General features: G+C 35.5%; 1 protein-coding gene across 2 annotated transcripts in view; it reads left to right on the top strand.

Annotated features, from left to right (window-relative positions):
• Positions 1–25993, top strand: part of EPYC (epiphycan) — a 41797-nt gene extending 15804 nt beyond the window's left edge. For both annotated transcript variants that reach the window (XM_045830592.1, XM_045830593.1), the window contains exons 3-7: positions 7583–7751; positions 11765–11923; positions 12973–13175; positions 14391–14486; positions 25432–25993. In XM_045830592.1, the coding sequence (XP_045686548.1) occupies positions 7583–7751; positions 11765–11923; positions 12973–13175; positions 14391–14486; positions 25432–25602 (798 nt within the window). In that variant the 3' untranslated portion in view covers positions 25603–25993. The remainder of the gene's footprint in view (positions 1–7582; positions 7752–11764; positions 11924–12972; positions 13176–14390; positions 14487–25431) is intronic.
• Positions 25994–26412: the final 419 nt, after the last annotated feature.

Here is a 26412-nt window from a genome sequence, read left to right as displayed (position 1 = left end):
TTTAAAAATTAGCCCCTCCTTTACCTTATGCTATTTATACAGCTAACTGACTTACCTGGAGTCCTTTGCCTGGGTTCAAGGGTCATCAACACTCTTTAGGTTATAATTAGGTTCCCCAGTGAAAGTGCTGCAACTGCAGAGAATGTCTCAGTGGCAGGAAGAGGGCTCAGGGTAGCATTCTGGTTTAGTACCTTCTTTTGAATTTGTTTAAAGTAATTCCACCTCTAAAAGATAAAGTTAGGCTTTTAAATTTGTAACATTTTGCCAGGCTTTAATCACTGATTCTGAGCAGTAGAAAAAATGTTAGTGTAATAATTAGCTCTTTTAAAAACAATTGGCTATAAGCTGGTCCTCCTTGGGACATCCTTTATAAATGCACACGTTTTTTATTCAGAATACCCTAAGATAATATATACATCATCATCATCAGTGAATGGCAGTTTAATGCAGAGAAGTTCTACATATTAAAAGGCATGGTTTATTATAATTTGTGCCTCAATAAAGGCTTTATGTCAGGATAGAAAAGATTAAAACTTAAAAAAAGTAATACTAAATTACTCCATCATAAAATAAAAAGCTAGAGCTTGGAAAGTTCAAGTTTCTTGTTTCTCAGTCCAACTGCTTTATTTCAATTACTGTGATTGACTCCCTCCCCTATCCCAGTCTCAGGAGATTACTGATTTCAGCCTACACTAAATTGTCCTTCTGGCAGCATTACTTGGGGGACAAGGCCAGTAAGGGTAAAGGGAACATGAACTGGCTTAGCTGTTAGATAATGTTGCTGAAGTTTTTTCCAAAGTTTCCTACCAATATTATTTAGGAACATTCAATTAGGACTGGATGATACATTTGTGAGAACTAGATATTAGAAACCTATCATGTTTCTGGAGCCTAAGGGGATGCTGATAGGAGCCATGAACAAACGGATAAATCTTTCTGATGGTTAAAAATAGAATGTTATCATTTTCTGGCAACAGCAACAGCAAAGAAAAGAAACATGTGAATGACAACAAAAAGGTGCTGAGGTTGCAGAAGAAACAGACTAGAGAGTAGGATTAAATTAAAGCTTTCATCAGCTCATTACTTTTCCATTGAATTTTTCCCTTAAACATTACATTAAATACAAAGAAGCATTACAATTTTAAGTTATCAGAATATATATTTTAAAAAACTAAAAAAATCATGTATACCTTTTCATAAATACATATGCAATATTTTAGCCAGTGAATATCAAATGCTGTTACTTTATATAATTTTGATTTAAAGAAAAAACCACTAATTTTGGAATTTGACCTGAAGATGTTTATTAATTATATAAATTCATTCATTTTGATTTAATCAAGTTAATTAAATACTGAGATTTTAAAAATTAAGAAGTCCAAATACAGTGAATTTCTTCAAATTTCGTAGTATAATATTTCAGGAAGTACTAAACCAAGGATCCAAGATCAAAGAACAATTATTTGTAAAAGAGAAATCATAATAGGGAAGACAAAAAATGTACATTTATTTTTTCTTAAAGTTAATGACATGTACAAGGTAAATTAACCCACCAAATGTTAAACATTGTCCCCTCCCTATAATTAGAAAATGGAAAAGAACACAAACATTGAAAAGGTCTATATTAGGTCAAATTACATTAGCGACTATAACCAACAACACCAAAATCCCAATGGCTGAACACAGTAGAAGTTTATATCTGGCTGACAATACTGTCTGGTGCAGGGCAGCAGGTTGACTATCCTCCAAGTAGTCATTCAAGGATTCACACGTCTTTTATGCTAGGAGTTCACCATTTTTACTTTAGAAAGTTGAGTTTATAATGGCATCTTCTTTGACAGGTTGAGGGAAAGAATAGAACATGTAGAAAGTGCAGTTGCTTTTTACTGATTGGGACCATATGCGGCACGTTAATTCTTCTCCCTTTCCATTGGCCAGAACTAGCCACATGACCTAATCTAGATTCAAAGAAAATGGAAAATACATTTTAGCTGAATATCCAGGAGACAAATGAAACAGTTCGATGAATATATGGACTTGTCTCAGCCATCATGTTTAACTAGGCTAAAGTTTTATTCTGACATAGTACTTATTTCTCATAAAAGTTAGAGAAAATTATAATAAATGCTGCTTAAAATTTACAGCCCACCTACATTAATATTACATGATATTTTCATACTTGTCACCTTCAGGGGAAGATAGATTACTGTCAAGTGCTCCCACAGGGCTACATGTCCTTGATATGGTCTTCAGCCTTCAAGTTCAGTCTTCAAGTTCATACATAATCAATTATGACCAGATCAGGCTGGAGGTTGATGAATGATCCCTATCAAAAATCACATGAGGCTTAAAATATAAACAAGAAAGCCCATTTATGAGTGTATAATGAGAATAATAATTTCCCAGTAATGATAATGCTCACTTTTCCTATATAGAAGTCCTCTTTCTCAAAATGAAGGTGCCTAAAAAGCTAGATTATTCAGAAGAATTTTATTTGGTTTAGTACAGAATCAAAGTTAAGGAAGTGAAGCAGTCCTGTGGCAAGACTGATTGACTTCAAATTGTCTTAACTACTTAGAAGCTGCGTGACCTCAGGCAATTTACTTAGTTCTTCTACCTCTCATCTTCCACTTACGTATCTGCCAAACATACACAATTATTGCACCTCTACATAATTGTTCTGAGAGTGACATTAGAATTAATGGAAAAAGCATAGCAGTTTCTCTTACATAGTGAATATTCAATCCATGACAATTATGTTCAGCTAACTCATGATGAGATCAAGGAAGATCTCTTTTCTCTACCTCAGAGATGATCTCTTTAGTGGTTGAATTGTTTGTGTTCAACAAATGTAATAGTTCTCCCCAACAAACAACATTAGCCACAAAAACACACGCTTTCCCCAAACTGAATTTTCATAGGTTGCCATCTTCTTCAGTTTGCTTTTTCTTCGTTTAGCTGCACTGGCATCACTGAGAGTCAGGAGACAAGCTGAGCCCAAGGGCTTGGGAAAAATGGTCTCTTCTCACTGTGCATTTTTAAAGTCAGTTTTGCATTATGAGAACAACCTAAATTTGATTTCTTTGGGTAAGAACCTCCCTGTGGAGGTCCTTGACCTTGTTTTATTTGCTAAAATCTGCATTTTTTCCCTATTCTAGTAAAATAATTATATCTTTATTTTTCAATGAATATCAATAAGTCAGCTACAATGTTTGTGTATGTATGCTTTCACTTTCTTTTTTCTTAGGGATTTACTGGATTGTCTTTATTCCCAAATTGTACATACAAGCAAAGAAAAGAGTAATCAAAACTTCCCATCTCTGCTTAAATTGATGTGTTAAGTCAAAATTGTAGGAATTGTAGCTGAGGTAAAGAGGACAGGAAGAAAGCTAAGGGAAACCTTAGTGTCAGCATTAGTTGATCTCTTAAGAGTTTACATGCACTCAGCAGGACCATTCCATTCTATAAATCCAGGGAACACCATTCACAGAGAATGCCAAATGAATAATGCATCTGAGAATCGTGCAATGGAGTGGCTCTGACTATAGGCATATAATTCCATCTCTCCCTAAAATACAGACCATACCTAACCAAAATCCTTGGATCAATAGTAGACTCAAAACCAGTTTCATCTAAAGATGTCAAAAAACACCTCCTTTAGTTTCCCTTCACAGTATGTTTGCACCTATGATGAAGATCCACTGGCGCACATGAACATGTCTGAGCCATAACTAATCTCTTTTCACACCTGCTCTCTCATGCACTTATGGTAAAATATTTTATTACTCTGGTATTCAAATCAGCCCTCAAAGTCACCACAGTGTTGGTGGTATAGTGGTTAGCACAGCTGCCTTCCAAATCAACCCTTAGAGTATCAAAAATTGTCTTTGTTTACCTGTACTGATTGAACAATACTTATCAGCCTACTAATTGCTAGACATACCTGGGTAGAAGTTGGGAATATAATGATGAAAAAAAAGCAACTATAAGATATATATCTACCTTCATAGGGATGTACATATTAATCAAATAGTCACATGTATAACATAAAAATCTGTATCAGTTATCTTGTTGCTTAAAAAATAATCACAAATTTTGGCCCCTTAAAACAACATTTACTTAGTTCACCCTTCTGTTCATTAATTTGGTCTGAACAAATTAAAAAGTCAATTCAGTAAGAAGTAAGTCAGAGTAAAACAGGCGGTATAAAAAAAGTGGAGATAAACTAAGAAAAAATGGATATTTATATCAGAGGCTCAGTTATGTATTTGCATCTGAGTGTTACTGATTACAGCCTAAGAAGTAAAAGTAGGGATGTTTTCTGGCTATTTATGTTTATTCCTAAATTTAAATTTCTGTAGCATACATGTAAAAGTCTGCCACATGGAGACCTAGGAAGGCATGTTTTCCTGGCCTCACTTCTTTGCATGCATTTCCTCCCAACTCCATATCATGTTATGAACATTGGTAAGAGAGGAAAAAAAGACAGAAGCCTAAATCACTTCTATTCAGTAGTGACAATAAATGTGTCTGCAAAGCAAAAAGCTCCCCAGGCATAGTACTTTGAGGTTACAGTTGTACTATTTTGCTAAACCAAAAGGCATTCCTTTTCCTTGGTCTTAAAAGTTGTTCAACATTCCCATTTCAACAGCAAGTAAGCATGAACAAACAGTGTCTGATAAACACAAAAGCTGTTTTGCCTCTTTATAGTGAATGGCAAGTGAGATCTTACAGCTTCACATCAGATCAGTGGAAAAACAATTATGTGTAAAAAATATGTGCAAACATTTTTCCTATAAAGCCAAAGATTCAAGGCAACGTGTCTGGAATGTGTTTCTCCCTTTAGGCTGCCTCCATTCCATGAAACATCTGTCTCAATTTCCGCTCTTTCCAGAGCCTCCTTTTGGTCTTTCTAAAAATCCATTCCTTCTGAAGTTGCCTCGTTCTGACCCTGCAGATGGAGCCCTTATGTCTGTTTAAGGAAGTGTGCCCAGTCTCCTCAAGTGGAGATTTATGGCCATGATATCTCTATGTATGGCTTCCCAATGCACCAAACAGAGTAGGATTTGCTTTTGGTTTGCTTTAATGCATTAAATGTGTTCAAGTAAGCATTAACACATTCATTGATTCTCAGCAAAATCTCTAAAATTTAAGCATACACTTGTGCATTAGACATATTTTGGACAAGCATATTTTTGTACCATATTCAATAAGTACTTGTTGATTATATATTATGCTATAGAATTTGCATATAAAGACATATGACATAACTGAGAGTATCCTGTCTACTAGGCTTGGAGAGGCAGAAAAGTGGTGGAAGTGCTATACTACAGTGGAGGAGGGGCTGAGAGGGAGAGACTGCAGAAGCACAGAGAGGGACACAGAAATGTGCACTGACAAAAGAAAGTTTAGGGGTTTTTAAAGGGTAGTTTTTATTTGTGATGCAATGTGTTCAAATTTTTCAAAGATGGCATTAAATAAGTGTATCTTTAAAATGTTATTGTTATCTACAAATTTAGGTAAAACATCCATATATCTGTCCTAATTATCCATGTACTTTATACATGAAAGTAATAGATTGCATATCATTTTGACATTAAATAAGTTAGAAAGTAATTAGTGTTTTTTTGTTTTTATTTTTGTTTGTTTAATGAAAACAAATAAAGAAAGGTACAAAGGATCAACTGGCCATAGCTATCAGGTAAAGGGAAAATCTAGGATTTCTGGTGATGCCCTGAGGAAACAAGGCCCTAATGGGTGAGTCTGGCCTGTTGCCAACCAATCATCTTGAACAGGTTTTTTGCCCAAGGTCACAGAGAGGAATAAATGTTGAGGCAGTGGGAGGGAGTTGAGGAGTAAGGGGTTATTCTGAATGCAAACAGTGGTCTTAGAGGCAATAATTTATTGCTTAACATATCCATGTAAAAAGAGAAAAGCAAGTATAACCTAAAACACAATCTCAGACTATTGTAAATGACAGTGCTATGAACATAAGGGTGCATATATTCTTTCTGATGGGTGTTTCAGGATTCTTAGAACATATTCCCAGAAGTGGAATCACTGGGTCAAATGCAAGTTCCATTTTTAATTTATTGAGGAAACTCTATATTCTTTTCCACAGTGGCTGCACCAGTCTGCATTCCCACAAAGAGTACACCAGGGTTCCCTTTTCTCCACATCCTCACCAGCACTTGTCTTTTGTTGATTTATTTATTGATTGTATCCATCCTGGCAGGTGTGAGGTGATAGCTCATTGTAGTTTCATTTGCATCTCTCAGATGATTAATGACGTCAAACATTTTTCTTATGTCTATTGTCATTCATATGTTGTCTCTGGAAAAGTGTCTATTGAGGTACTTTACCAGTGTTTTTAATTGGATTGTTTGTCTTCCTGGTGTTGAATCAAGATCTGGAAACAGCCAAAGTACCCATCAGTATGTGAGAGGATAAAAAAGCTGTGGTACAGTTATACAATGGAATACTATACAGCTATAAAAAAGAAGGAACTCTTGTCTTTAGTGACAGCATGGATGGACCTGGAGAATATTATGCTAAATGAACTAAGCCAGTTAGAGAAAGACAAATACCGTATGATCTCACTTATAAGTGAAATCTAATGAGCAAAGTAAACTGACAAACAAAATAAGACCAGAGGCATGGATACATGGAACAAATTGGCAGATGTCAGAGAGGAGGGGGTCGGGGGTCTAGAAAAGATTAGCCAAAGAACATTTGTGCATATATGCATAAACTTAGCCCATGGGCACAGAACAAAAGCCTGGGGATGTGGGGCAAGGGCTGGGTAGAGGGGCACAAAGGGGGGAGGACTGGGGGACATCTGTAATAATGTCAACAATTAAAAAATACAATCCATGAAAAACTATTTGAGTATTTAAATTTTTTTTAAATACCTCCTATTGTTAAAACTCTCAAAAAGGTCAATTTTAACATTCCCAAATATTGTTGATAATACTTGATATTGAAAATGTATGAGAATTGGCATATCATCATCAAATCATATTTTTCATGTCTGTATGTATTGCATTTTAGTAGAAAGTATACTTTTCAGTAAAATACAATTAGAGGAAGTGTAAATTGTTACAGGGGAACAGAATATTTGAATCCAGTGGACCAAGGATTAAAAGGACTAAAATATACATGGCAATTTTTTACTGGTTATTGTCTTGGAGGTGAGTAGAATTAGGGCGGCAGGGTGAAGGGGACTGTGAACTTCACATTAATTTGAATCTTTCACGATTATGCATTTTTGCAATGCCATGTATTTAGAAACTATAAATAACTTTTTAAATTTATGGAATGAAAAAACATATAAAAATATTTAAAAGTAAAGAACGCCCTCCTCCACAAAAAGGCATTAGAAAGTATTACTAAGATCTGAGAATCAAACTGATTAGAAATAACAATAGCACTCAAGAACTACTTGGGCTCTCCCAGGCTGGCAGGCTAGGCAGAACACGAGTGCCTTCTTGTGGCAAAGATGGATACATTTGAAATTCATTCCACTGCCGAGAGGGTGATTGAGGTTGCCTGATCAAAATCTGCTTTTTTTTTTCTTTTTCAGATTGAAATAGCAACAATGATGCCTTCAGGGAACAGAGAGCTCCTCACCCCACCCCCACAGCCAGAGGAGGTTGAAGAGGAGGCGGAGGAGTCCACCCCCAGGCTGATTGATGGCTCTTCCCCACAGGAGCCTGAATTCCCCAGGGTTCTGGGTCCACAAACCAGTGAAGGTCAGGTCCATCAATGCTGAATTGTAATTAAGTCCACCTGGTCAACCATCAAGACTGCCAAACTCCAAGTCCACAAGGATCTCACATGACCCAAAGAGAAAGTTTTGCAATAGACTAAGTTTGAAGCAAGAGATACACTTCTATTTTGTATTCAAATATAAAGTAGTTTTATAACAATTTAGCTTGGGCATGATGTAAATTCTCAAATAACCAAAGATTTAGAATGACAGTATTTGTCTGACATCATTACTTGAAACCTATGTGGCTGACGAATGCATTTCTACAAAAAGTATCCTATTAGCAAAGTCAGAATCTACTTCTGAGAGATCAGGCAACAGCATTTCAAGGCAATAATGTTATCGATGATGAATGATAATGATGGCAGCAATAGTCATAATATTTTACATTGATTGAGCACATAGTATCTGTGGGGCATAATGCTCAGCACTATATCTTATCTCATGTGAGTATCACAGATCCCCTGTGAAGGTGTTAGCATTAATCTTTTCATTACTACTGAGGTAGTAGCTCTAAAAGGTAGGGACCTGACAGAGATCACATTGCCTTTAGTTTCACACGCTGGCCTTGAAGTGAGACTGACCTGATTCTTGAATGCAGCCTGTTTTGTTGGAAAGCAGGCTTCTTCTCACTCAGTCTAAGGGAGAAGCAGAGAGAAGGAAAGAAAGGCAAGCAGTCCTTCACACTGAATTCCATCTTGTATGACCAAAGGTGATCCAAACCAGAGAGAATTTTCATCAATGAGAAGCAGTTCTGGGATTAAATGTGATTTTGTAATTTGTCTATATTTCTTGTTAGAATTTATCAGTGTCATTCTTAGGGTTATTCAAGTAGACTCACACCAAAATGCTCTATGACTTTTCAAAAAATGTTGTCATTAAAATAATCTGAATGTGAGTAATAAAGTTAAATTTTAATTCCATTTTAAGTTCCAGAGATAAAGCATCACCAGAAATTCTAATATTAAAATTAAATCACAACCTTATAAATTCATCAGAGTTAAATAGTTTGGAATCATTTATTATATTAAAAATCAAAATATATTTTAACTATTAATACAAATTTCTAAAAATAATGTTCTGAAGCCATATAAAGTAGTCTTGAGTTATGAGTAGAAAGACCATAATTAAATTATAACTGGTGTGAATATATATAATTACACTAAGAAAGTATTGTTAAATTAGCATAATTTAAATTAGCATATTCTACATAAAAATGTAGAATAAAATACCTTCAAAATATGATAAATGGCAAATATTAATTTATAATGATTGGAGAAATCAGTAACTATTAATTATTTTACAGTTCCCTTTAAAATTTTTTATTTCTAAAATTGTTTTTATTCCTGAAGTTGTTATAGTAAATGATTTTCCTATTTAGTGATAGCAATAAGACCTTAGTAAGTACATTACTAGTTTTTTGTGGGGGCAGTTGCAATGTTGAGAATGTTTTATTAAAGTACAAAATTGTTAGAATTAAGCTAAAAAGAAAAAACACAGCAAATATTTACAAAACATTGATAACACCACTCAAGTCACTCACACACATGAAATGCAGAAAGGTCTTAAAAAGTTTACAAGTTGAAAATTATGGAGATTTCCCTAAATGAAGATGACAGCTCACTGCTGAGTATGGCACTGATACAATATGTAAGATCTTTGAGTGTGTGTTGTCCTCACTCTTCTGCAGCCCAGTGCTCCCTAGAAATTTGTTTTTTGGGAAATCCAGACTCAGAAGCAGCCAGATGGAGACAAGTCAAGAGTTGAGATAGCGACATAACTTATGGTACAATTTTCTTCATCCTATTGACTGTGCTGAGACTAAACAGCCAGGGTGTTTTTCTTTAGCCTCTGCTGATATTTTCAAGGATATGAAGAATATGAGGAACTTTGCATTGCTTGAATAAAAATTCAAAAAAGGCTGAGTGGGAGTATATTTGTACTAGAGCTATAGAGCATGATTAATTATATGTTTTAGTTGCATTACTAGTTCTTGATATTTGAATTAAGGCAACAACGAGTCCCTATTTGCCTGTGAGTGAGGGGTTTCCAGGATAGGGGACTTTTGGTGCTAAAACCAGGAAAGTTTTCACTAAGCAGGAATGAACTGATCACTAGCAATTCCAAGGGAGATCCTCTGTCGCTTTCTTCTTTTATAATTCCGATGACTTATTTGTTTCTCCATTCATCTCACCTCTCACAACACTTCCTCTCCCTTCCCCTTTACTCCTCAAGCTCTTCAGGAAGCTAATCCTCCTATTGCCCAAAGAAAATGCCATCTCCCAATCTTCAGCTCTTTGGTCTTACGGTTTGCAGGCATATAATTTACCTACAACTACATCTCACTTCCTGCTGCAATGGAGGGACTCCCACATGTGGGATGCATGTTCTTTCAGGAAGGCTTTGAACTTCACTTCCTACTTCCCTCTCAGGATTTTTTTTATACTTTGGATTCTTGAAAACCTCCTACTTTAGTCAATATCCCTCATTATATACACAACACAAATAATCTTTTTACAGTTACCACCATCTCTCTTATTTACTTTTTTACAGTAAAATATCTCAATAACTTCATCTATATTTGCTGTCACTATTCCCTCACCTCCAGCTTTCTCCTGCATTGACTGTAACCTGGCTTGCAGCCTCATTATTCTATAGCTTTTACTGAAATCTCCTGTAATCACCACAATAACCCAAGAAACATTGTTAAGTCCTTAATTTACCTAACAGCTCAGCAGCCTTGATTGTTTTCTATTTTCTTTCATACTCTTTCTCCACTTGGCATGCCTAGTATTGCTCTATCCTCCTTCCCTCCTTTCCTTCTGGTCATTGCTTCTCTGTATCCCTTAGAAGCCACTGTCCTCTACACGACCATTAAACCTGGAGTGAGGAGGGATAGGTGTATATGTGTGCATGATCGATGGAGAAAAATAGATGAATGTGCTGAGATATAATGCAGCCTAACAGATATCTTTTGGATCTGTTGCCTTTTCTATCATGATTCTCTAGCAACCATCGTTTTTTACCTAGGCGACAAGTCGTCTCCACTCTGCCCGCGGGCCCTCCCCTAGACTTCCACCACACCTTCAGGCGAGTGATATCCAACTTTTGAATCTGATAACATAATACCCCTGCCCCTACGTAGGATAAGGAACAACACCTCTATACACATGTTACATCCTACACATTCCAATGCTCTCTGCCCTGTGGTGACATGGACTGTCTGTTAGTCGCTGCCAAGTGAAGGAACTGGGCATGCACTGATTCCTCTGCCTGCATATGCCTCCCTCACCAGTGCAGTCAACTCCTTCTCTTCAATTCAGCGTTCATCTCCTCAAAGGACTGTGACTCTCAAACTGGATCAAAATTTTCTATGTTATACTCAGATGATATTTCATTATATTTAACATAGTCATCGTTTCATTTATTTATGTGATTAACATTCATCTTACCTAGCAGGTCATAAAATAGAACTCTATCTCTTTGTGCTCACCACTGTTTCACCAGCTAGCATAGTGCCATTTACACAGAAAGGAGTAAAAATATATATACTGAGTGAATTATTATTAGTGATTATTATCCTGTATTTTTCTTGAAGCAGATTTTGTTTCAGTGGGGTATTTAAATACGGAATCAAAGAGCTAATAAAAACATTATAGGTGAGGCTATAATTTATAAAAAACAGTATTAATGGTCACATTTGAAGATAGAAATTTCTAAGCATGAAAGCAACAACTGTGTAGTATCCATTCAGTAATTTAAAATAAAATTTTAAAACATTACAAAAAATACTATTACTAATACAATACTAATTATTGGGTGACCTTTAATTGGTATATTTGACTAGTATTCCATTTATAGAAAAATATGTAAGAAAATATGAAATATACAGGATTGCCTCTATGAGACTCTACCCTTGTTTAGCAAATATTGCTAATCACATTGTTGGAAATTACTTTTGTTACTTAATTATAATTATTTGTCTCTATTTTTCAGATTTTCCAACCTGCCTTCTTTGTACTTGTATAAGCACCACTGTTTATTGTGATGACCATGAACTTGATGCTATTCCTCCACTACCCAAGAACACTGCTTACTTCTATTCCCGCTTTAACAGAATTAAAAAGATCAACAGAAATGATTTTGCAAGCCTAAGTATGAGTGACAGCACTAATGTTCTTCTCTTCTTTACAGGCGTCCGTCCCTAAATTTTTTGTACTATAAAATGTTGGTACTGAAAGTGATAGCTAAACATAAAATATGTCTCATAAATCAATTTTTTTGTTTTAATCATAAGAAAAATTATGAATAATTAAAGGTCATCATGAAACTATGTAGTTGTAGATATTTTCAAATAAACTTTTCAACTGAATAAAAATAATACATAACTGTATTTTATAGTTTAGAATTTATTATCATGTTATCACATTAAGAGTAAAATGGCATGGTCATGTGTTTACTAAAATTTTTTGTTTGAAGAAACTCCCATTAAAACACAATTACTTGCCCAGGCTGGTGTGGCTCAGTGGATTGAGTGCTGGCCTGGGAATCAAAGGGTTGAGAGTTCAATTTTCAGTCAGGGCACATGACTTGCCTTGAGGGTCAGGTCCCCAATAGGGGGCATGTAAGTGCAACTACACATTGATAGTTCTCTCCCTCTTTCTCCTCCCCTTCCCCTCTGTCTAAAAGTAAATAAAATCTTTAAAAAAAACACACACAATTACTTTATGATTGAAGAATGCAAGCCTAAATTCTGATGTTATAATTGTTGTCAACAGAGAAGAATTCTTGTACTGGTCTTCATAAAATGTTTTAATTACTAAAAATTTCTTGTTAATGACTTTGTATTTTAATACCAATGTATCTTTGACCACTAGAAAATACAACAGTCTGTCATCACTGAGGAAAAAGTTTTAAATAGTTAAATCCAGATAAAGTTTATTTAGAATGCAGTGAAAAAATTAGTCACTTTAAATATAATGTGTCAGTTTCTTTGCTAAAGTTATACTTCTTTATAAGTACATAAATATGAATAGTATTTAGAGGGAACAATTAAAATTTTCTAAAGTAGTTAGAAATAATTAACTGGCCATTCCTAATTAAATTCATGTTTATGTTTGCTTACATGTAGGAAGTTTATATTCATATTTTTATGTGAATAAAACATTTCAAGAATATTTCACTACTTCATTTTTTTCTTCTAGATGAGTTAAGGAGGATTGACCTGACATCAAATTTAATATCTGAGATTGATGAAGATGCATTCAGAAAGCTGCCTCAACTCCAAGAGCTTGTCCTGCGTGACAACAAAATAAGGCAACTCCCAGAGTTGCCAACCACGTTGACATTCATTGATGTTAGCAACAACAGACTTGGAAGAAAAGGAATAAAGCAAGAAGCATTTAAAGTGAGTTTTAGGTTTGGATATAAAAGACTTTCATCTTCCCATTCCATTTGCAGTCAATGACTAGCTGTTTTTATTTCTACAAAGGAATTCACTTTGATGAGATTTTTAACTTCTAAAGTAAACTTTACAACACTATTTATCATGCTGTCAGGAAATCCTGTGCTCTGGTGCACTTTGAGGCTGGCCAAGCACCAAGAACAAAAAGCAGAAATGGAATAAGAAGTGGGTGGCTATCTGGAAATGGTGTTTGGCAGGTAGTTTGGATTTACCAAAAACTCCACTCAAGGAGAGCACTTAATGTGGTTAAAAGGATAACTACTTATACAGGGTGTGCTTGGTGCCTTGGGGATAAAAGGCTTCTAAATTACTTTGTAAGAACGACAGATTCAGTTCATCTTATGAATTTGGTTTTTTAGGTGAAGGAAGCAAGCTCAGAGCTAGAGTGACTTGCTTGGAATAACAGTGTAGAATCTGAGAACAGTAATCAACTGGCTTTCTTACTCATTTTTTACTTCAGTCAAGTCAATCTTCTAAATATACATTGAACAAATAAATTAAAAATACTCTTTGAAGGGATGTCACATTACTTCTTTGGTGGCCAGATGTTGTCGTGTGGACCCACTAACAATGGGCAATGGTGAAAGTCCTGTCTCTCTACTGGCCACCTTGTGACACCCGTTCTTGGACAAGAAGATCAGGGCACCTCATCAGAACCTGGCAATGGTAGAAGTCCAGTCTTTCTACTTTTGTTGGCATGGGTGGTGGTCAATTACAATTTGTTCTCTGGTATTTGGCTAGAATGAATCTCTTATTGTCTAAACTTTTTCTGGGCAGAAATTCTCCTTTCTCCATCATTATAACATGAAATTAATTCTTACTATGCCTCTCCCAAATCCTCAAAATTCTATTGCAGAACAGAGAATGAGAAGCCAGTGGCTTATGTAAACTGAGATGGTTAAAGTGGACAAAGCAAGTTTCTTCCTAGAGATTGAGAAATATGTTTCATGTTAATCAAGAGATAGCTGCTTGTCCTGAATTCTTCCAAAATTCATTTGAGTTGTCTAGTAACTTAGAAAACTAATCTGCTTCAGCTTTACCAAATGAGACCTGAATAGGCATGTGGTATTTTACAAATAATTGCATGGACAGGGAATAGAAAATACAACTATGGCATCACTCATTCATATTAAGTCCCCACATTTGGAATATTTCCAGGATATGTATGATCTCCATCATCTTTACCTCACTGATAACAACTTGGACCACATCCCTCTGCCACTCCCAGAAAACCTACGGGCCCTTCATCTCCAGGTAAGCTTCTACCAGCAAAGTATGCCCAACAGCTCCATGGAAAACAAAGGCAAACAGGGGAAAACTGAGAACCATGAAGCTCTTATGTATTTATTTATTTAAATTTTATTTTAATTGTTGTTCATGTACAGTTTTCTGTCCTTTACTCCCATCCCAGCCCACCCACCCATGTGTCCCCACCTCCCTCCCATTTCCATGCCCCCCCCACCCACAGATTTTGTCCATGTGTCCTTTATATTTGTTCCTGTAAACCCTTCCCATTCTCCCCTGAAATTCCTTCTCCTCTCCCCTCCGGTCACTGTCAGCCTGTCCTCTATTTCAGTGTCTTTGGTTATATTTTGCTTGTTTGTTTGTTTTGTTGTTTAGGTTCCTGTTAAAGGTGAGATCATATGATATTTGTCTTCCATGAAGCTCTTTTTAAAGTCACATTGACACACTGTGACAATATTTCTTTTTTTCTCCTTTCTCTCAGTCATTCTCTCAATCTGACAACGAGGTATTTGTAAGTTCATGACCCTGTTTCTAATAGCCTTAATTTTTATTTTTACTATTTGCCAAATCACAATACATTTTTTGGCACACAAAACTTCTTTTGAAAAAAAATTGGAAGTTTTAGCTGCTGAAAAAGTGTGTAAGGATTAGAAATGGAAGTGAAAAAGGGAAAAAAATCTAACAATTTCTAGCTTTTAAGTAAACAAATGTCAATTTTAGCCTTTTGATTTTATCTTTAGGTTTTATATATTGAATTAAATTCAATCCTAGGGCATTCTATCTGCTCAGCAGTGACAGACTTTCATTTTTCTGGATTACAAAAATGCAGTTTTTCCTAAACTGACATATTTGAAGGTTTACTTTATTTTAAATCCCATTAAGCTAAATTTTATCTTTAATGAGTGAAAACACATTTCCAAAAATGTTATGATCTAACATTTCTAAATATATTTCATTTAAATATGCTAAAATATGCTGAATTAAAACAAACATTTTAAACACAATGTTTGTTAAAAACAAAAAGGTAAGTTATTCTTATTTTGGATATAACTTTTCATCTTCAGCTGCAATCAACTTTCTGTAATAATCTCATCTGCTTTATAGAATCTGTAGGTAATACATCCATTGTGTGCTCAAAAGAATAATATGATGCAAAATTACAATCTTTTGGCAATGTGATTTTGCTATGTGAGAGAAGGTCTCTGATTTCTATCTTTTTCTGTATGGATTCTGTAAATATTTACCTCTGTGTATTTTTTTATTCTATTAACATATACTTTCCATCCTTTTATCTATATCTGTCTCTAAGTCTTGGATACCTGACTCTTTTGAGAGTTTTTCTGTCAGTGTCTACTCCCTTCCTTACTTTCTAGTCCACATCCTGTTTTTGGATGGCTCTCTCTTGTCATCTCTTTCCTGAGAGTGATTTTCAACTTATGAGGATTTCTTGCCTTGTGTATGACCAGAAGGAGAACTTTCAAGGATATCGTCAAAGAAATACTGTAATGTTCTAATTGTGAATTATTTTTTTACTGTTGTCTGTGATGATACTGACTCTATAAAGTAACCAGGCTTCTGATATTATAGTTAAACATGATGTACTTGTATGTACAATATGAGAGTAATTGCCTTTTGGGCTTTCAATAAAAATGACAGAGTAGGTAAATGCAGTACTTGCATCTTCCCACAACCACATCAAAATTATAGCTAAACTATAGAATAACTGTCATTCAGAACAGCATGAAATCTACCTGAACAGAAGTCCTGTAACTAAGGATATAACTAAGTCCTATAAAGGAAGAACTCACATCAAAACTGGCAGGATGGGCAGAGATGCAGAACCAGCTAGTCCCACACCCACATGTGGTTGTTAAAAATCAGGAGGGATAGTTCAGCTGTGGAGGTCACCCCTCTGAGGAGCAAGGGATCCCAGCCCTGAGAACTTCAAAGAACTTCTAGCTGTGAAAACTAAACAGGGTTGTGGATAAATGAGACAGAGGGCTCTGGAGTACCAGGTGTTCCTCTTAAAGGACCTGCACATGGACTTGTTCACTGACCAACTCATTCACTTTGAGTTCCAGCACTGGGGTACCAGCTCAAAAGGTGTCAGGGACATACAGAGAGGAACTGAATAGTCTGACATCAGGGTGAGGACTAGAGGGGCAGGTTTCTTCCAGACAGAAGTGCAGGCAGAGGCCACTGTTCCTTTGCTAAGTCCTTCCCGTACAGAGCCAGCAGGTGAATATCAATCTGAGTCTCCATCAGACCTGGCTAACACTGTTTGCCCCACATTGTTTATTCCTCAAGATCCTACTCCTCCTTACTTACAGACCCTCAAGCTGATTCCAGTGGCTTTTCCATACAAAAATAGTCTGTCTTGGCTCACGCTATGGATTTCCCTGAAGTCTTTCAAGCAAGCAGTATCTGGCCTCAGCATGCCCTATACTTCTTTCCCAGTGGCCCCAGACCTGCCACTAGCAGCAGCCAAATTTGATTCACAGCTTGGCCTCTCCTGGACACCACTAAGTGAAGCACAAGTAACAGCCATCTGCAGATTGTTTTGTAGCTCATGGTGGATGGCTCCAGGCAGGGAACAGGAGGCAGCTGACTTTGATCCACAAGAGGCCCTAGAGCCAGCACACTTGGTGGATATCTTCAGACCATGCTGAAGCACCACCCAACTACCTCCACAACAACATACCTAAGGGGTGGACTCAGTGGACACCAGAGTCCTCCTGAGTGTGTTGTGTCCCATAGGGTTGTCCCTTGTATAGCAAATCCTTCACTGTGATCTCAGCCAGTCCTTGCTGCCAGTTGACCAGGGGGTAATTCCTCCTATTGACCTGACAACAGCAATCAAGGCTCACCTACAAAAGGAGGGTGCACACAGCTCCCATGGGGGGCATAGCTGGAGCTTTCAAATTAGGTGACCAGGCATACTGTGCCACTGAACCCTACAGAACACCTACTACATAAGGCCATTCTAGTAAGACCAGGAAGCATAGCAGCTGTACCTAATACATAGAAATAAACACAGAGAGGCAGCCAAAATGAGAAGACAAAGAAACATGTTCCAAATGAAATATCAGAACAACTCCAGAAAAAGAACTAAACAAACTGGACACAAGCAATCTACCAGATGCAGATTTCAAAACACTGGTTATAAGGATGATTAATGATCTCAGTGAGAAATCTCTTTAATAAAGAGATAGGAAACATAAAAATGGAGATAGAAGCCATAAAAAAGGACCAGTCAGAAATGAAAATTACAATAACTGAAATGAAGAATACATTAGAAGGAATCAACAGTAGATTAGACCACAGAGAGGATTAAGTCAGTGATTTGGAAGATGAGGTAGCAGAAAACACCCAATCATAACAACAAAAAAAGAAAAAGAATTCAGAAAAATGAGTATAGCTTAAGGGGACTGTGTAACAACAGAAGCATATCAACATTTGCATCATAGTGTTGCTGGGAGGAGAAGAGAGAGAGCAGGGAATTGAAAACCTATTTAAAGAAATGGTAACAGAAAACTTCAACTTTCCTGGAAGAGGAAACAGACATACCAGCCCAGAAAGAAACTCCAAAACAAAATAAACCCAAAGGGGCCCACACCAAGAAACATTTACCAAAGATTAAAGACAAAGAGAGAATTTTAAAGGCAGCAGAAGAAAAGCAGTCAGTTACCTAAAAGGGGGCTCCATAAAACGATAAGCTGATTTCTCAATAGAAACTTTGCAGGTCACAAGGGTTTGGTACAAAATATTCAAAGTGATAAAAAGCAGGGATGCACAGACAAGGTTATGCTACTCAGCAAAGATATCATTCAGAATTGAAGGACAGATAAAGACCTTCCCAGACAAGAAAAAACAAACAACAACAACAACAACAACAACAACAAAACTAGAGGAGTTCATCACCACCAAACTAGTATTACAAGAAATGTTTAAGGATCTTCTTTAATAAGAAGGATAAAAAGAAAAAAATAAAACGAATAATAAAATGGCAATAAATACATATTTGTCAATAATTACTTTAAATGCAAGTGGATTAAATGCTGCAATCAAAAGACATAGGGAGAGCTTATTTAGAGGTTCGAGCAGGAGGGTATAGCTACTCGTACACACTTGACTAAAGAGTGGTCCTCTCCTCTAGCTGGGAAGGTCATCTTCTTTGACAAAGCATGCAGCTTCAGGAGGGATGCACATGGGTCAGTGATGGAGAAAAGGGACACCTGCCTAGCCAGCCAGAGCAACTGAATCAACCCTGACAATTGATGAGGTGACAGATGTCACAGTCAGATGCCCTCACACAGCAAAAGAAACTAACAACAAAATGCAAAGAGAACCCAATCTATGGGAGAACATATTCACCAATGATATATCTGATAAGGGTTAATTTCCAAAGTATATAAAAAACTTATACAACTTAGCACCTGAAAGACAAATAATTCAATTTTTAAAAATGGGCAAAGGACCTGAAAAGACATTTCTTCAAAGAGGACATACAAATGGACAACAGACATATAAAAAATTATTCGGCATCACTAATCATCAGAGAAATGCAAATTAAAACCACAATGACATACCACCTCACACCTGCCAGAATGGCTATCATCAATAAATCAACAAATAAGTGCTGGTAAGGATGTGGAGAAAATGAATGTTTGTGCACTGCTGGTGGGAATGCAGACTGGTGCAGCCACTGTGGGAAACAGGATGGAGTTTTTTTTAAAAAAAAAAAAGTAAAACTGCTTTTTGACCCAGTAATACTACTTCTGGGAACATATATTAAGAATCCTGAAACACTCATCAGAAAGAGTATACCATATTTTTTGGACTATAAGACACATTTCCCACACCACTCCCTAAATTTGGGAGGAATAATGGTTGTTAATGCTGCTGTTGAGTTTTGTTTACATTTACATTGGTGAAATATTATGTTATTTATGTTATTAAATATTTTACCACATTTTTTGCTTCAAAATTTTTTTCGTATTTTTCTCCTCTAAAACCTAGGTGCGTCTTATTGTCTGAATATATGATACACACCCCTATTTTCATAGCAGCATTATTTATAATAACCAAGATCTGGAAATAGCTTAAGTGCCTATTGATAGATGAGTATATAAAAATAGATAAGGTACATTTACATAGTGGAATACTATGTGGCTATAGAAGAGAATTACTCTTACCCTTTGCAACAGCATGGATGAGTCTGGAGATTACATTAAGCAGAATAAGCCAGTCAAAGGATGATGAATACCATACTATTTCATTTATATGTGGGATCTAATGAACACAATAATCTGTTGAACAAAATAGGACCAGAGGCCTGAATACATGGAACAGACTGACAGATTTCAGAGGGGATGCAGGTGGAGATGACTAAAAAAGATTAGCCATAGAACATTCTTGCATAGCCCATGGACACAGACAACAATGTGGTGAAGGCTGGGGAAGGAGGGGAAGTAGGGGCTGGATGGAGGGGGCAAAGTGGAGGGGAAATGGGGGATATCTGTAATAGTGTTAATAATAAAAAATAAATAGGGAGGCTGAATGGGTAGCAAAACAAAACTCTTACATATACTGTATACAAGAGACTCACTTCAGATCAAAAGACACACCAATGGAAAGTAAAGGGATGGAAAAAAATGTTTCATGAAAATGGAAACAACAAACTCTGGGGTAGCAATACTTATATCAGACAAAATAGACTTTAAACAAAGGCTATAACAAAAGACAAAGAAGGACCCAGTGGCTCTACCCCTGGGTATTTAGCTGAATAAATCCAAATACTAAATCAAAAGGACATATGCATCTATATGTTCATCGCAGCATTATTTACAATACCCAAGATATGGAAGCAATCTAAGTACATCAATAGATAAATGGATAAAGAAGTGGTGTGCATATAGAACAAAATATGACTCAATTATTAAAATGTAAGAAACATTGCCATTTGCAACAACATGGATGGAACTAGAGGGTATTGAGTTGAGTGAAATAAGTTGGGCAGGGAAAGACAAATGCCATATTCACTTACATGTGGAATCTACAAAACAACATAAATTAATAAGCAAAACAGAAACAGGTTCATAGATGCAGAAACATTTTGATTTTTTCCAGATGGGAGAGGGATGGGGGATAGCCAAAAAAAAGTGAAGAGATTAAAAGTACAAATTGGTAATTCTAGAATGATAATGAGGTTATAAAATATAGCACAGGGCATGTGGTCAATAGTATCGTAATAACTATGTATGGTGTCAGATGCGTGTCAGATTTATTGGGGTGATCATTTCATAAGTTATATAAATATCTAATCACTAAGTTATACACCTGAAACTACTATAATATTATATGTCAACTGTGATTGAAAAATAAAAAGAAATTAAAAAGTAGTTAGCTTTATCTTTATTTTAAGCTTTAATTAGGTATTAAGTGCACCATTTAAAATACTTCTTCACAACCACCTCATCAATATCTAGCATAAAGCTATTTTTCATTTACATTGTCTTCAATTTATATTTAGTTTTAATGCTCATATAAAAATCTTAATTTGGTTCATTTGAAAAATGTTTGCCAATATATAGCATACTAATCAAGAATGATAGCTGTGGGCCCTGGCTGGTGTGACTCAGTGAATTGAGCACTGGCCTGCGAACCACAGGGTAGCTAGCCTGTTCAATTCCTAGTTAGGCACATGCTTAGATTGTGGGCCAAGTCCCCAGTAGGGAGTGCACAAAAGGCAACCACACATTGATCTTTCTTTCCCTCTGTTTCTCCCTGCCTTCCTCTCTAAAACTAAAATAAATAATTAAAAAAAAAACAAGATAGCTCTGGAAAAAGTAGATTCCCTGAGCTAAAATTCTACTTCCAACACAATTTAATAATTGCACAAATATCTAAACCCCCTTGCATCTCAGTTTTTGTTTATGAAGTGGATCGTACAGTTACTGCAACATGATAAGTCCTTAAATGTGAGGCACAGTTATTAGAAACAACATGCATCTATTATCTATCAGAGGAACAGCATAGTACATAGGCACTAAATGTGCATTATGCCTAACGGATATTTTGTGATGATAAGAGAGCCAATCCAGAAACAAGCCAGGAAGTGAAAGACAAATACCATGTGATCTCACCTTTAACAGTAACCTAAACAACAAAACAAAGAAGCAAGCAAAATATAACCAAAGACCCTGAAATAGAGGACAGGCTGACGGTGACCAGAGGGGAGAGAAGAGGGAATTTAAGGGGACAGTGGGAAGGGTTCACAGGAACAAACTTAAAGGACACATGGTCAAAAACTAGGGGGAGGGTGGTAATGGGAGGGAAGTGGGGAGGGGTGGGGGGGGGGCTGGACTGGGAGTAAAAAGGAGAAAACTATATTTGAACAATGATTAAAATAAAATTTAACAAATAAATAAATAAATAAATGAAATAAAACCTTCAAAAAAAGAAAAAGAAAAGAGAGCCAATCCATCAGGAAGATATAATGCTTATAAATATATATGCACCTAACAACAGAGCCTCAAAATGTGTGAAGAATAAATGGTCAGAATTAAAGGGAGAAATAGGAAGTTTAACAATAATAGTTGGATACTCCAATATTCCACTTTTTTCATGGATAGAGCAACTATCCATAAGATCAACTAGGAAAAAAAAGACTTGAATAACACTATTAACTAACTAAATCTAACAGTCATCTGTGAAACAGTCCACCCAACAATGGAAATATATGACTTTTTCTCAGGTGTACAAGGATAGATCATATCTCCTAGTATAGACCATATACAAAGCAACAAAACCGGCCTCAGAAAATTGAAAATAATTAAAATTATACAAATTATTTTTCTGATGACAATGAAATGAGAATATAGGTCAACAACAAAGAAAACTTGGGAAATTCACAAGTATATTAATATTAAACAACACTTTTCTTAAGCAATAAGTCAAAGAAGAAATCTCATAAATGACCTTAGCAATGCAACAAGTTACAAACTTAATACACAAATATTAATTGTATATATATGCACTAGATGTGAACAATCTGAAAATGAATTTAAGAAATTAAATTAAAAAGAAACAACTTACAGTAATATTTGCAAACTATTCATTTAATAATGGGTTAATATCTAAAATATACACAGAAGTCAAATAATCAATAGGAAAAAAAACAAATAACCCAATTAAAATGTTGGCAAGGGCCTGAATAGACGTTTCTCTACAGAAGATGCACAAATGGCCAACAGGCACATGTAAAGGAGCTCCACCCCAGTAATCATCATGGAAGTGCAAACCCAAACCTCAGGATGTATCACCTCACACTTTTTAGAATGGCTAACATAAAAAAGACCAAAAAGGTAAGTGCTGGTGAGGATGTGGAGAAAAGGGAACCCTTGTACACTGTTGGTAGCGATATAAAGTGATGTGGTTATTACGAAAACAGCATAAAGGTTCTTCAAAAAATCAAAAACAGAGCTCTCATATGATCCAACAATTCTACATATCTAAGGAAAATGAAGGCAGTTTCTTGAAGAGGCACCTGTACTCCCATGTTTGCAGCGGCATTGTTTGCAGTAGCCAAGAGAGAAACAGCTCAAGTGTCTGCCAATGGATGAATGAATAAACAGTGGTATGTGTACACAATGTAATACAATACAAATATAATTTAAAAAGCCTTAAAAATAAGGAAATCCTGCCTTTAGCAATGATGTGGATGAACTTGGAGAACATTATGCTGAGTGAAATCAGCCAGACACTGAAGACATATATTTTTACAATCTCATATGTGGAATCTAAAGAAGTCACACTCATAGAAGCTGAGAGTAGATGGGTGGCTACTAGGGACTAGAGGGTGGGAGATATGGTGAGATGTTGACAAAGGTATAAAATTAGTTATTCAGGAGAATAATTTCTGGATATGTACAGCGTAGTGACTATAGTTAATATTACTGCATTATATACTTGAAATTTGTTTAGAGATCTTGTGTTCTCACCACATACCCACATGAAAAGTAATTATGTGAGCTGATAGAAATGTGAATTATCTTGATTGTGGTAGTTATTTTACAATATATACATGTATAAAACATTATGCTACACACCTTAAATATGTATTTTATTTGTCAGTTATATACCTCAGCATAGCTGGAGAAAAAAGATATAAATAAAGAAAAGACATTTCCATATTCATGAGTTGAAAGACTTTATATTAAGATGAAAATACCAAATTGATCTATCAATACAAATAATTTATAGAGAAAGTCATGAATAACCCACTAAACTACTTGAACTAATAAATGTGGCAGGTTACAAAATTGGTATAAAATATTAATTGTATTTCTATACAAGGGTGAGCAAAAGTAGGTTTATAGTTGTAATACAAATAAATAATACAACAATTAAGAAATAATAATGAAAGAATTAACTCTGTTTCTGTGTTCACAACTGTCATCTTTTGCCAACCTTGTACATGGAGAATGAATTAAACCACAATTGGATACCACATCACATCCACTTGGTTGTCTAAAATAAAGAGACAATCACAAGTGCTGCTTAGGATGCAGAGAAAATTGGAACTCTCATACATTGTTGGTAGAAGTGTGAAATGGTGCAGCTACTTTGGAAAAGAGTTTAACAGTTCCTCAGAATGTTAAAATAGAGTTACTGTAACATATAACCCAGCAATTCAACTCCTAGGTATATAGTCAAGAAAAGTGAAACCAAAGCCCTGGCTGGTGTAGCTCAGTGGATTGAGTGCGGGCCTATGAATCAAAAGTCGCTGGTTCAATTCCCGGTCAGGGCACATGCCTGGGTTGTGGTCCAGGTCCCCAGTGTGGGGCACCTGAGAGGCAACCATGCACTGATGTTTCTCTCTCTCTCCTTTCCTTCTCCTCTCTCTAAAAATAAATAAGTAAAATTTTTTAAAAAAGAAAGTAATCACATAAAAAAAAAGAAAAGTGAAACCATATGTCCACACCAAATTTGTATACAAATATTTACTGAAGCATTATTTAGGAGAGTCAAAAAGTGGCAACAGTCCAAATTCCCATTAACTGATGAATAGATAAACAGAGATAGTATATCCATACAAGATAAAATCACTGAACAATAAAAAAAAAGTACTGATTCATGCTACAACGTGTATGAACCTTAAAAATACAATTCATAGTGAAAGAAACCAGTCACAAAAGGTGATATATGATTTTATTTAGAATTTAGCAGAGCTAGAGGTAATGGAAAGGGGAAGTAATTGCTAATAGCTATGAGGTTTCTTAATTGGATGTTTAAAATGTTCTGAAATTAAAGTTTGGAGATGCTTATTACAAGTCTGTAAATATATTGAAAACCACTAGACTGCACACTTAAAATCTGTAAATTTTATGGTCTGTGAAATATATTCAATAAAGCTATTTTTAAACAATCTAGTTCTGGGCCTACTATGTTCTTGATATTTGCTTACTCTCCGCCAAACTTCACCTCAGCCATATCGAGTATTTCTCATTCTTGAACATCCTATACTAACTATTTGGAATTTGAACTTGGTGTTCTTGCTGCCTGGCCTGGTGCTTTCAATGCCCATGCCTTCTGTTATTCCTTCTGAGCTCCACTGCTGTCCCTGAAGATAACTTTCCACAGTCACCATCCTTTCTTCATCATTCTAATCCATTTGGAAATACATTTTTTTTTCTGTAAATGTGTCTGTTCACTTCCTTATTTTATATTCCCATTACTGAAGTATAAGCTCTATAAGGGCAAGCACATATCTATTTTGTTAATTGACCTATCCCCAATGCCTAAAAAGTGCTTGATGTATAACAATCACACAATGTGTGTTTTTTGATGAGGGAAGTGACCCAAAATAAAAATGGGGTGAAGCAAATGCACTATTAATCAGTAGTAAGCATATGTTATGTCTTGTTTTATAACTTACTTTCATCTTTTGTAGAATAACAACATTCTAGAGATGCATGAAGATACCTTCTGCAATGTTAAAAATTTGACTTATATTCGCAAAGCACTAGAAGATATCCGACTGGATGGAAACCCTATCAATCTCAGCAAAACTCCGCAAGCATATATGTGCCTACCTCGTTTGCCTATTGGGAGTCTTGTCTGAAACAGACAGTGATCATCATTATGATGACAGCTATAACAAAAGAGTTCTTACTGCTCTCTTCACAAAGCTCAGCATGATAATACCTTCACACTTATATCATTACATAAAATGCAACTGTAAGTTTTAAGATATAATGGCAGTTAAGTAATCTCAGAAAACACCACATGAGTCAGGAATAATCCAAAAGATGTACAGAAAATGCAAAAACAAATGACAGAAAGTGTTTCATAGATATTCCTATAAATCACATGTAATTTGCAAGATTTAGGGATTAATATCCTCTGTAATTTCAAATTAAGCATATAAGAAACAAAAATTAAAGATGAACACTTTAGGTTTATTGCCAAGATTTAGATGTTTTCAATTAAACTTTTCTATTTCTTTTTTTTCACTCAAGTATGTTTCTATTTCCAAATTCATTAAAGAAAATGAAGAAAATAATAAAAATATTTTAAAAATTATAATGGTCATGTGTGAAAATATTCATTATAATTATAACATTCAAGCTATCATAAGAATAATACACGGAGCTTCCATTTTTAAATAACAATATTTTATCATCTTACAGACCTGTCAACTCATTTTAGACCTTTGCTAAACTGACTAGTTACTTGGTGTATGTCTGTGCCTCTGAAAAAAAAAATGAAATATACAAATGGAAAATACAGATGATGATATAATAACCATACTAAGGAAGATGTTAAGAATGCCTTCTAGGAAAAATTGATTTTTCTGAAATGTATGATCAGAATGCAGGCATATGATTAAAAACTGAAAGAAAGAATGTATAATGAAAAGTGATTTTCTTCC

Source organism: Phyllostomus hastatus, unplaced genomic scaffold (genome assembly GCF_019186645.2).
Source record: "Phyllostomus hastatus isolate PE091 unplaced genomic scaffold, TTU_PhHast_1.1 phas_contig_152, whole genome shotgun sequence".
NCBI classification, from domain to species: Eukaryota; Metazoa; Chordata; class Mammalia; order Chiroptera; family Phyllostomidae; genus Phyllostomus; species Phyllostomus hastatus.
The sequence above is the reverse complement of the archived record's forward strand: the minus strand, read 5'-3'. Positions and strand labels throughout refer to the sequence as shown.